The following is an 11924-nucleotide window of genomic DNA, read 5'->3' as shown; positions in this document are numbered from 1 at the left end:
TCTCACCTTATCAGTCTCCCCTGAGCACTGCATAGAATGACTGGGCCAGCATCCTGCCTGGGACTCCCCACTTCATTACACTTTCCTTTCCCAGCACATGTATCACCATTTGACATACTGTTTATCTTCTTTATTGTCTGTCTCCTCCCATCAGAAATAAACTCCAGGAGACACTTTGTTCATATAATCACCACTACCTAGAATAGCAGCTGGCATGCAACAGGTTCTCAATAGACATGTGTGTGTGTGTTAGCCGTTCAGTCATGTCTGACTCTTTGCGATCCCGTGGACTGTGCCCACCAGGCTCCTCTGTCCGTGGGATTCTCCAGGCAAGAATACCAGAGTGGGTTGCCATTCCCTTCTCCTGGGGATCTTCCTGACCCAGGGATCGAACCCGGATCTCCCACAATGCAGGCAGATTCCTTACTGTCTGAGCCACCAGGGAAACCCCCAATAGATACATACATAAAATTTTTCACCAGGTATCATAAAGGTGTGTGTATTTAAAGCGGGCAGCTTGATCCATTGTTATAAATAACCACCACCAGTTCAAGCTATAGAAAATTTCCAGAAGGTTCCTGTGTGCCCCCCATCAGTCCCCACACCAAGGTACTTACACTGACTTCCATCACCATCGGTTAGTTTCACCTGTCCCTGAACTTTATTTAAATGAACTGTTGTAATTTGTTTGGTTTCTTTTGCCAACATAACCTCTACAAGATTGATGTTGTGTGTCATGGTGGTTTGCTCTTTTGTATTGCTGCTCTGTTAAACAATATTCTATCATTTCTTTACTCGTGCTCTTGTTCAAGTTGTTCCCAGCTGGGATACAGACATTCTCGTGTGTGTCTGTTAGTGGACGTGTGCCCAGGGGTAGCATTGCCGTGTCACACAGAAGCGCATGTTCATGGACTCCATGAGGATCTGCCAAACCGTTTTCTAAGGTGGTTTCACCAACTGCCTTTCCCCTCAGTAGTGTGAGTTCTGGTGTCACCACTTCCAACCCTAGCATTGGTGATATCAGACTTTATTTATTTAATAAAGGAGCTATTCATTTACTATTATTATTTTTGGCCATGTGACACAGCTTGGGGGATCTTAGTTCCTCAACTCGGGATTGAACCCGGGCCCTCAACAGTGAGGAAGCTTTACCAGCTTCCCAGGGAGCTCAATTCAATTCCTGGGTCGGGAAGATTCCCTGGAGAAGGGATTGGCTTCCCTGGTGGCTCAGATGGTAAAAGAATCTGCCTGCAAAGCAGGAGACCTGGCTTCAATCCCTGGGTTGGGAAGATCCCCTGGAGGAGGGCATAGCAACCCACTCCAGTATTCTTGCCTGGAGAATCCCCATGGACAGAGGGGCCTGGCGGACTACAGTCCATGGGGTCGCAAAGAGTTGGACATGACTGAGCGACTAAGCAGGTGGCTCAGTGGTAAAGAATCCACCTGCCAGTGCAGGAGACATGGGTTTGATCCCTGGTTCAAGAAGACTCCCTGGAGTAGGAAATGGCAACCCAGACCAGTATTCTTGCCTGGAAAATCCCATGGACAGAGAAGCCTGATGGCCTATAGTTCATGGGGCTGCAAAGTCAGACAGGACTGCACACATACGTGCCTCGGCAGTGATTATGGAACCCTAACCACTGGACCACCAGGGAATTCCTGATAGAAGACTTTTTAGTTTCAGGCTTCTGATGGATGACTGTGGAACCTCATTTCCTTGCTGGGTGATGATGCTGGGTGCTCAATAAATGTTTGCTGAATGGATCCCCAAATGGGCTGTGGAGCGAGGGAGTGGCAGGAAGAGGTGGACCCACACTCCTCACCTGAGGATCACAGTCCTGGCTGCCATGCTGGCCCCAGAAGCTGCTCCTCTGTTCACATTCTGACCACGCTTATACCTGGGGCACAGTCAACCCCGGGCTAAGGCATTCAGGCTCAAGGCTCTCTAGTGGATAAAGAATGAAAATCATCTGGTTCCCAAAAAGAGCTCTGCAGATGGGGTGCTGACAGGTGCCCCCTCCCCATGCCCACTGATACACAGAGCAGGGCAGAGCCATCTTTTCCCCACTCCCAGGAGATACCCAGAGGCCAGGCCCAGCCAGGAGCACTGTCTCCCTGGGTCCCTGCCCTCTGACTGAGAAGGATGCACTCCTAACACTTGTTGAAAGCTGGGTCAGACCCTTCTCAAAGGTGTACGAGGTCCTGTGGCTGAAACTGGCTCGTCACCCAGGTTGACTCAACCACCTTTCCCAGCATCCCTCAGGTGGGACACTGTGACAGGTCCAGTGGAGAGACAAACGGAGGCAATGGGGCTACTGCCTGTCCTGGCCGAGGAAGACTTCTCTGGCCTCTGAGATTTCTCCTTCCACAGTGACCTTGTATTTTTGTTTACTTATTTATTCATTCGGCCACACCATACGACACGCCAGACCTTAGTTCTCCGACCAGCGATCAAACCTACGCCCCCTGCAATGGAAGCGCAGAGTCAACCACTGAACAGCTAGGGAAGTCCCTCTACAGCGATTTTGAAAGCCATGAACTAAGGATGGTGGGGCCACAACATGGAAGGAGTTTGAGCCCAGAAATCCCTTTTAAAGAAGCACAGCCCACTGATCAGATAGATCTCATTATGAAACTTATGTGCCCAAGAAATAAACTTCCATTTTATTTGAACCTATACATTTTGAATTTCTTACATTAGTCCTTCACCCTGGGGCTTCCCTTGTAGCTCAGTCAGTAAAGAGTCTGCTTGCAATGCAAGAGACTCGGGTTCGATTCCTGGGTCAGGAAGATTCCCTGGAGAAGGAAATGACAACCTACTCTAGTATTCTTGCTTGGAGAATCCTTCACCCTAATTAACAGGTACAACTAGTACATATTTTTGTTGTTGTTCATTTGCCAAGTCATGTCCGACTCTTCGTGACCCCATGGACTGCAGCACACCAGGACTCCCTGTCCATCACCATCTCCTAGAGTTTGCCCAAGTTCACATCTATTGAATCTGTAATGCCAATTCAACTATCTCATCCTGTCGCCCTCTTCTCCTTCTGCCTTCAATCTTTCCCTGCTTCAGGGTCTTTTCCAATGAGTTGACTCTTCCCATCAGGTGGCCAAAGCATTGGGAGCTTCAGCTTCAGCATGAGTCCTTCCAAAGATTATTCAGGGTTGATTTCCTTTTAAGATTGACTGGCTTGATCTCCATGCTTTCCAATGGACTCTCAAAAATCTTCTCCAGCACCACAGTTCAAAAGCATCAATTCTTTGGTGCTCTGCCTTCTTTATTGTCCAGCTCTCACATTCATACATGACTACTAGAAAGATCATAGCCTTGATTATATGGACCTTTGTCAGTAAAGTGATGTCTCAGCTTTTTAACTCATTGTCTAGGTTTGTCATAGCTTTCCTGCCAAGAAGCAATCGTCTTCTAATTTCATGGCTACAGTCACCATCCACAGTGATTTTAGAGCTCAAGATGAAATCTGTCACAGTTTCCACCTTTTCTCCTATTTGCCATGACATGATGGGACCGGATGCCATGATCTTAGTTTTTTAATATTGAGTGTTAAGCTGGCTTTTCACTCTCTTCCTTCACCCTCATCAAGAGGCTCCTTAGTTCCTCTTCTAGAATATATAGTTCAGCATATATAACTAACATAGGTAATAACTAGGCCCTGTTATACAAATGAGAGAACTGAGACAGAGAAGTTGAGAACTTGTTCAAGGTTAATAAGTTAAGAAGCTAGGATCTGAATCTGGGACTTACAGGGTTCTGCCAAGTCTGAGCCTGAAAACACAGAAGCCCAGGCCAGCGGCTCCTGGGGGCCTCATTCCCACCTGCACCTCCCTGGTGAACGGAAGCTGCCCCCTGCACCCTGGCCTCCTTGCCGTCCCCCAACCATCACCAATCCCCTCGGTACAGAATCTCATCTTGTGAAGAGATCCCAGCAACGGGCTCCTGGAGTTTATTCCTCTCCTGCCTCCACTCCTTGAACAGCTTGGCAGGCCTTCAACTCCATGGATCCCAGCTGCCCACCCTCTCTGGGACTGGGTCCAACCTGCAGCTGGAGAAAACCATTTGCTCCCTCTCTGAGGCTGATGGGAACCACCTCCCATTCAGGGTCCTTGCCAGCCAGAGCTCTCTCAGTGACAAGTGACAGCAACCTAACTGGCTTCAAGGAGGAAAATTGTTTTTAATGGCTCACGTGACTAAGTCCAGGGTGCACAGGCGTCAGGGTCAAGGTGCTCTGAGGTCGTCTGGAGTCTCCACCTCTGAGCCTCCTGGTGCCGCCATGCTGGCTTTGTGCTCAGTCGGGATCACCCCCTGGGGTGGCAAGTGGCCTCTGTCCACCACCAGCCTCCACTCCGCCAGCCCTGCTCCCCCAGTGTGGCTACTGCCATCCTCACCGTGACTTCTGAGAGGGCTTCTGGCTGCCACCCAGCGCCGTGGGGAAGCCAGTGATCTTGTCAGAACCCTTTCCCATGAGTCCCACTAGAAGTCCTAGGGCTCAGGTGTTTTGCCCACCCAAGTCTCGACCCTGCCTGCGGGCCTGTTTGGTTGACCAGGCTGGCGGTTCCCATGCCTCAATCCCACCCCTCAAAATGAGGTCAGCTGCACATACCACAGGCTGAGTAGAAATGCTTCCCCTAAAGAAAGTGAAAGTCGCTCAGTCGTGTCCAACTCTTTGCAACCCCATAGACTACACAGTCCATGGAATTCTCCGGACCAGAATACTGGAGTGGGTAGCCTTTCCCTTCTCCAGAGGATCCTCCCAACGCAGGGATCAAACCCAGGTCTCTCGCATTGCAGGCAGATTCTTTACCAGCTGAGCCACAAGGGAAGCCCCCCGTAAAGAAATCGGCTTTCTTTTCTTACACCTGGAGCGGGAACAGATGAGCAGCAGACAGGACCACGTGTTCCCAGGCTCCAGCTGCTCTGGGCCCATCCAGGCTGTCCCCCTGCCTCTGAGTTCATAAAGAAGTCACACACCACCAGATAAAAACTGAATATCTCAACATCCCACCAAAACCTACTCCCCTTCCCCCCTCTTGGGCTGGGGTTGGCCTCAGGCAACCCCACCTCACTCCATTAGTTGTCTTCTCCCATCCCTTCAGCCACTTCAGCCTGCACTTCTGCCATCTTAAAAAACACAACAAAACAAAACAAAACCAAGGCTTCCAGTGGTAAAGAATTTGCCTGCCAATCCAGGAGACGTGGGTTCCATCCCTGGTCTGGGAAGATCCGACACGCCATGGCACAGCTAAGCCCGTGTGCCACAACTGCTGAGCGGGAGCTCGAGGGCCCGGGAGCCACAACTACGGAAGCCCGCGTGTCCTCGAGCCCACGATCTGCAACAATAGAAGCCTCCACAATGAGAAGCCTGGGCGCTGCAGCCCAAGCAGCAGTGAGGACCCAGCACAGCCCAAAATAAATAAATTAATAAAACTTTAAAAAACAAAAGCTGTTCCTCTGTCCTTATTCTGAGCCTCTGTCCTCTCCCATCTCCACTGCATGGTTCTGAGTGCTGCTTCCATTCACCTCTGAGTTTCTCACCTCCAGCTCTCCTGTCTCGTCAACCACCAATTCACCAAGGCGTTTGACAGCTGGCCTCTCCTCCTCCCAGACGCCCCTGGGTGGGCACCACAGAAGCTCCCGGGGGCCCTCGGGCTGGCTGCTCTTCAGTCCCCTTTGGTGGGCCACCCTAGCCTTCTCCTCTCCCTGACTATCAAGGTTCACACACCTGTCTTTAGCCCACTACATCCAAGTGCCCACCCCACGCCTCTCCTCAGTGGCCTCACAGGCACCCCAAACTCATCACAGCCAAACTTGAGGTCTTACTAAGATCCCTATTGATCTTACTTGAAATCCCTCTTCTATGTTCCCATGTCCCCACCCAAAGAAACCCAAAAGTCCTTGAAGATCCCCTCCCTCCTAGTCATCAGCACTGGAGTCTACTGCTAACCCAGGCCTCCAGGCTGCCCGCAGCACTCCACAGCTCCCGCCCGCCTCACCAAGCCGCTTCTCCTGGAAGACACACGTCTGCCTCGTGCGCATAGCTCCAGGGCCTGCTCAGAGTCACTGCCTGCTCACCAGCCAGCCTTCATGGGCCCCCACCACACCACCTACCTCTGCCCCCACTGCCCGTCCTCATGTCCTTTAAGGCAAGTGGCCCAAGCTCTAGTTTCCCAGACTCATTTCTGTTACCTGTCCCTTTGCAGCAACCCAGAGTGAACAGAATGGTCTACATCAGAGAGCCAAGAAGTCATTCAGAGAAGAGGAACCTACCCAGGGACACACAGCACCATGAGACAGGCTGTCCCCCAGCATGACCGGCACCAGCTAGCTCAGACCCTCTGCCGCTCTGACCAGCCTTCCTTCCATTGGCACCCCTGGCCCTGAGCTGGCAGAACTGTGGCCTCCAGCCCCTCCTCTTCAGTCAGCTGCTGCCCAGCCCCCCGGGGCTCTGGGTTCCAGCTCAGCATCAGGAAGGAAGTGGAAGGAGAGAAGGAGGCCACAAACCCTGGACAAAAACCGGGACAGATGTGAGTGTTCCCTTTTATTATTATTTTATTAATAAATTTAAGAACAGCTCTATGGTCTCTCTTCCCCCCAGAGCAACTAAAACAAACTAAAGGGGGTGTGGCCTGGGGGGCAGAGGGCGCTAGGAGTCATAATCCTCTTCTTCCTCTGCGTCAGGTGCTGAGGGGCCCGGGGGTGCTGGGGGCAGAGGCAGGGTCGAGGTGAAGGGCATGAAGGGTGTCGGGGGGCTGCAGGGGAGAAAGCAGTAAAGAAAGATCAGGCCACTCTCTGGTGCCCATCCCCGCCCACTTAGCCCCACCTGGGCATCCCCGGAGCCCACTACCCTATGTACCAACAGGGAGCAAGCCCAGAGAAGGGAAGGACCCAGGGCAGGTCACACTGCCCCACCTAGCAGAAGCGGACCTTCTGAGAGCACAGTCCCCAGCCTTGAAGTCCTTCTTAGTTCCTCCCCTACCATCCCCCCAATCTGCCATGACCAACAGAACCAAGTGGCTAGGGAGGCCAGGAGGGAGGCCAGAGTCAGTCTTAGGGTCAGTGGGCCCCCTTGGTGCCACTGAGCTGCTTACCTCTGAAAGTGGGCAGGGGGGTGGCTGGCCTGGGGTGGGACCTGTGGTGTCTCCTCTTCTCCGTCACTGTCTGTATCCTCAGACTCATCCTGAGAACAAGGCAGGAATTAGAGACTAGAAGGGCATGGCCCCATCACTGGAAAGCAGGGACAGGAGGCTGACCTCACTAACCCCAATTTACAAAGAAACCAATACACATGAGGGACCAGGCCCCCAGCCAGCTCGTCCTGGCCTGGTATAGGGCTGCCCTGTCCACCCTATGAGTCAGAAGCCTAGGGCCTCACTCACCTCCTGCTCTGAGTCCGTCCCTGACAGCTTCTTGTCCTTGCCTTTGCTTCCCATCCCACCGTTCTTCCGGCCACTGCTGCCTGGCTTCCGGCCCCTTGGGGAAGGTACAGTACATCTGCCCACAGGTCTCCCCACTCCTTCACCACTCCCCAGCCATCCCCAAGCCCAGGAGCCTTGGCCTTCCCCACCTGGACACTGGTCCCTGGCTCCCTACCTGCGGGGACCCTTGTCCCCATCCATGTGGTTGTCTTCTCCATCCCCCTGCATGTCAGGCACAGATGCCACCAGGTCCTTCAAGAAGTCAAACTGCTGCTCCAGCTCAATGCACTGCTTCCTGGAAGAAGTGGGAAGGGGATGGCACTCGGATGAGGCCCAGACATCTGGGCCCGCAGCAAGGGATAGTACGGACTCTGTGGATGTCAGGGGAATGGAACCTGGAAAATTTCCACCCCAACCCTCCCCCTTGGCCAGAACATCCTAATCCTCCTCCTCAAATCCACAGATCTCACAGCAGCCTACCAATTCCTTATCAGGGCACAGCCTCCCCCAGGCGTGTGAACTGGAGGAAGACCCCCAACTGGGCCCTCTAGGATCGGAGCCACTCACAGGTGGGATGTAGTCATGGTCTTGGCGTTTCGGGACTGGGTAACTTGGCATGCTTTCTTCAACAGAGACTCCAAGAAAAGCTCGAGCGCCCGAGCTGAGGAGGGTCAAGGAGAACGCAGGGTGGTGGCCCAGTCCACAAAAAGCGACCCCGGGGCTGCCGGGCTCCCCCACTCCCCCATCCCGACAGCTCCCGACAGGATACAGATGATGACAGGCACGGCCGCCGCCACCTTCCCAATCTCTTCATCCGTCTGCATGATCTTCTTGATTCGTGCCTGGGGAGGGGGCAGACAGCTCGGACCCCTTCGCCTCCGTCCCAGAAAGGGTGCTTAAGCCGGGCAGAGAGAGGGAGCATCCCGGGAGAAAGGGGGCGGGGGGCACCCACGCTGGAAGGGCACGGAAGGGGGCGGGGCGTACGGGGCCCCGAACACGGCGATGCACCCGCCTCCCTAGTCCGGCCTGGGCCGGAGCCTCCCGAGAGCCCGGCCCGTTCCTCTGGGGCCTGCTCACGTGCTCACCGGCGGGAACCGCGCGTTGTACTTCTTCTTCTTGCTCGGCATCTCGGGGCCTCTCCCGCCGCGCCGGACCCAGCGCCGCCGCCCGCAGCCTCCCGGCCCCCGGGCCTGCTCGTAGCCCCGTCCGCCGCGGTTCCCCCGGGTCCTGGTGCCGCCGGCTCCGCCCTCTACGCTCCCTACAGGGTCCTAGCGCCGCCGGTCAGGACGCCGCCGGCAGGGCCCGAGCGCCCTCCCCCTTAGAGCCTCCCGGGCTTTGCGCGTCCGTCCGGGGCGGAACCGCCACTCCCGCCCGCCCCCAAGACCTGAAAAGCGAACGTTAGCTCCGCCCCCAAAGGCCCGCCCCTCCTCGCCTTCCCTGATGGCCCCGCCCCTATGGTCCCGCCCCTTCCCGGCCCCGCCCTGTGCTGCGTTTGTCTATAAAGTTCTTGTTGAGGCGCCGGGGTACTAAGATGGCGGCGGCGGCGGCAGCCGTGGCGGGGGCGGGGCGCGGCGGTGGCAGCGGCGCAGAGCCCCGGCAGGAACGGAGCCGGGCCCGGGGCTGGCCCGGCGCCGAGCGCAGCGAAGGCCGGAGGTGACGCTGGGGTTGGCGGGAGGGGGCAGGACGGGGGCGCAGCTCGGGCCGTGGGCACTAATGGCGGCGGGCGCGGCGGGGCGGGAGGCAGGCTCTCCTGCAGCCTCTATCCCGCCGGGGTTCGAGTCCAGGCACCGCCCCGTTGGTCTCGGATGGGACACTGCCCGTTTCTCGCCTCAGTGCCCTCGTCTTTAAGTAGGTTGGATAACGCTCGCCCGGAGGCCTGGCCCCATGGGCCCTGCCTCGGTGCTGCGAGGACGTGTGCTTTGCCTCCCTCCATTAAATCCCAGCGCCCGGGAGAGCGGCCAGGCTCTGGCAGGGCTAGGAGGCGTAGCTGGGCCGGCGGTTCCCACATTTGAATTGCCGTTTCGGCCCTGTCACTCACTGAAGGTGTCACCTGCAGTGAGCCCCTTCTCTCTGAGCTTCGGTTTCCTCGTTAGTAGGTCAAGGAGAGCAGTAATAACACTAACTACATTTATATAGCTTTTGTTCCACCTCACGCGGTTAATTCTGCACAACTGCTTGAGGCAGTAACAAGTTGTTACCCATTGTGGAGACGCGGCAGCCGAGGCCCAGGCCCACACCGTTCAGTTCAGTGCCTGGCACCCCCTGCTGCTGCTGCTGCTGCTGCTGCTGCTGCTGCTGCTGCTGCTGCTGCTGCTGCTGCTGCTGCTGCTGCTGCTGCTAAGTCGCTTCAGTCGTGTCCGACTCTGTGCGACCCCATAGACGGCAGCCCAACAGGCTCCCCCGTCCCTGGGATTCTCCAGGCAAGAACACTGGAGCGGGTTGCCATTTCCTTCTCCAATGCATGAAAGTGAAAAGTGAAAGTGAAGTCGCTCAGTCGTGTCCGACTCTTAGTGACCCGTGGACTGTAGCCTACCAGGCTCCTCCATCCATGGGATTCTCCAGGCAAGAGTACTGGAGTGGGGTGCCATCGCCTTCTCCCTGGCACCCCCTAGGACTCAGCAAGTTGAGTCTGTCCCGGCCCTGCCCTGATTCGGTTCCCTCCCGCAGGATGGAACCAGGTGAGGAGCTGGAGGAAGAGGACTCTCCAGGTGGTCGTGAAGATGGCTTCACTGCTGAGCACCTGGCTGCAGAGGCCATGGCAGCCGACATGGACCCCTGGCTGGTGTTTGATGCCCGCATGACACCTGCCACAGAGCTGGATGCCTGGTTGGCCAAGTACCCGCCGTCCCAAGTTACCCGCTATGGGGACCCTGGCTCGCCCAACTCTGAGCCCGTGGGCTGGATTGCAGCGTACGGGCAGGGCTACATCCCCAACTCGGGTGATGTGCAGGGCCTACAGGCCGCCTGGGAAGCTCTGCAGACCAGCGGGCGGCCCATAACGCCTGGTACCCTGCGCCAGCTGGCCATCACCCACCAAGTGCTCTCTGGCAAATGGCTGATACACCTGGCACCTGGCTTCAAGCTGGACCACGCCTGGGCTGGCATTGCTCGGGCCGTGGTTGAGGGCCGGCTGCAAGTGGCCAAGGTGAGCCCACGGGCCAAGGAGGGGGGGCGGCAGGTCATCTGCGTTTATACGGACGACTTCACGGACCGCTTGGGGGTTCTGGAGGCAGATGCAGCCATCCGTGCGGCAGGCGTGAAGTGTCTGCTTACCTACAAGCCTGACGTCTACACCTACCTGGGCATCTACCGGGCCAACCGCTGGCACCTCTGCCCCACTCTCTATGAGAGCCGTTTCCAGCTGGGGGGCAGTTCCCGTGGCTCCCGTGTGCTGGACCGTGCCAACAATGTGGAACTGACCTAATAGGGCCAAATGAGGGAGACGGCCGTTGCCCCCACTACTGGGGCTGGAGCCTCCGCCTGTCTTCCCCCTCCTTGTCCCATGGAGGTCGAGCCCCTCGAGCTCTGAGGACTGGGTCACTTGGGAACTGCCTGCATCTTCGATCCCTTTGAACTTCTGTCCTGTGTTTGGGCTGACTCCAGTCCCTGCTGGCTGGAGGCAATGGCTCCCTGAGGGCCGGACCCTCAGCCTCTCTTCGCTGCTGCCTCCCCTCGGTCATCCAGAACCACAGGCGGGGTGCAGACGCCAGCAGGAGAACCTTCCTTGGCCACCCTCATCCCTGGCTGCACCTCCCCCTCCTCCTGCATCCTCCTTTTCTCTTCCTCTTTCACAAGACAGAAAACTAGTGCTTCCAATCCCTCTCCTCGGGGCCTTCACAGTGCAGGGGGCAGAGGTCCTGCGGGCCTGAGCATGCCATTTTGTTGGCGGAGAGTGGGTAATTATTCCCACTCCGCCCCCAGCACAGAAAGGGGATGCCAGGGCCAAGGACACAGGGCCTGTCCCTGCCACCTCACAGCCCACACCACCTTCTTCCTTTCTTTGGCTCCCCTGTCACACGCATACTCCTGGCATTTCAATAAACCCAGCCTGGGTCTGTGTCTTGAGTGTTTTTTACAGTACTGTGTTGGTGGTTACCTGCATTGGTTGGTGGAGAGAGGCAGGGCCAGGAGAGACTGCCCCCTCTGTCCTGATTGCCCTCAACGGCCAAGCTGGGAATGTCTCTGAGAGCCTCTTCAAAGTCAGTCCTATCTCACCTCCATCCCAAGAATCACAATCAGTTGTTCAGTGATTTCCCATAAAGTCAAGGACTTGGCCCAGTAAAGTCTGAGGGACTACTGCTAGCCCACAGGGTGTGTTCGTGCCGGTTAGAGAAAGGTACCTCGTTGGTTCTGCCCTGCTTCTCCACCAGGACACACGGTCCGGTGAGTAGGGGTTGAATTGGGTTTCTACCCGCTTGGCTGAAATATCCTTGTGCCGTACTCAATCTTAAAAAGCCTTCTAAGTCTTCCCATTTATACTCACCTCCTACCAC

General features: G+C 56.1%; 2 protein-coding genes across 2 annotated transcripts; one reads left to right on the top strand and one right to left on the bottom strand.

The window, feature by feature from the left end:
• Positions 6548 to 8799, bottom strand: DRAP1 (DR1 associated protein 1). Its single transcript, XM_005699908.3, has 7 exons — positions 8517 to 8799; positions 8201 to 8273; positions 7999 to 8092; positions 7607 to 7726; positions 7393 to 7486; positions 7105 to 7193; positions 6548 to 6765 (listed from the first exon to the last, which is right to left on the bottom strand). Exons 1-7 carry the CDS (start codon positions 8556 to 8558, stop codon positions 6660 to 6662), a joined length of 618 nt encoding a protein of 205 aa, XP_005699965.2. The 5' UTR covers positions 8559 to 8799; the 3' UTR covers positions 6548 to 6659.
• C29H11orf68 (chromosome 29 C11orf68 homolog) lies at positions 8938 to 11507 on the top strand. The gene is made up of 2 exons (XM_018043480.1): positions 8938 to 9084; positions 10099 to 11507. The coding sequence occupies exons 1-2, from the start codon at positions 8963 to 8965 to the stop codon at positions 10853 to 10855; spliced, it is 879 nt and encodes a 292-aa protein (XP_017898969.1). The 5' UTR covers positions 8938 to 8962; the 3' UTR covers positions 10856 to 11507.

Source organism: Capra hircus, chromosome 29 (assembly GCF_001704415.2).
Source record: "Capra hircus breed San Clemente chromosome 29, ASM170441v1, whole genome shotgun sequence".
Lineage (NCBI taxonomy): Eukaryota > Metazoa > Chordata > Mammalia > Artiodactyla > Bovidae > Capra > Capra hircus.
The sequence above is the reverse complement of the archived record's forward strand: the minus strand, read 5'-3'. Positions and strand labels throughout refer to the sequence as shown.

Bases quoted from the DNA above. Each gene is read 5' to 3' on its own strand.
- C29H11orf68 (XM_018043480.1), top strand. From the start codon at position 8,963: ATGGCGGCGGCGGCGGCAGCCGTGGCGGGGGCGGGGCGCGGCGGTGGC. The intron at 9,085-10,098 runs GTGACGCTGGGG...TCCCTCCCGCAG, and splicing joins GAGCGCAGCGAAGGCCGGAG to GATGGAACCAGGTGAGGAGC.
- DRAP1 (XM_005699908.3), bottom strand. From the start codon at position 8,558: ATGCCGAGCAAGAAGAAGAAGTACAACGCGCGGTTCCCGCCG. The intron at 7,727-7,998 runs GTGAGTGGCTCC...CACTTCTTCCAG, and splicing joins ACCATGACTACATCCCACCT to GAAGCAGTGCATTGAGCTGG. The intron at 7,487-7,606 runs GTAGGGAGCCAG...ACCTTCCCCAAG, and splicing joins GGGGACAAGGGTCCCCGCAG to GGGCCGGAAGCCAGGCAGCA.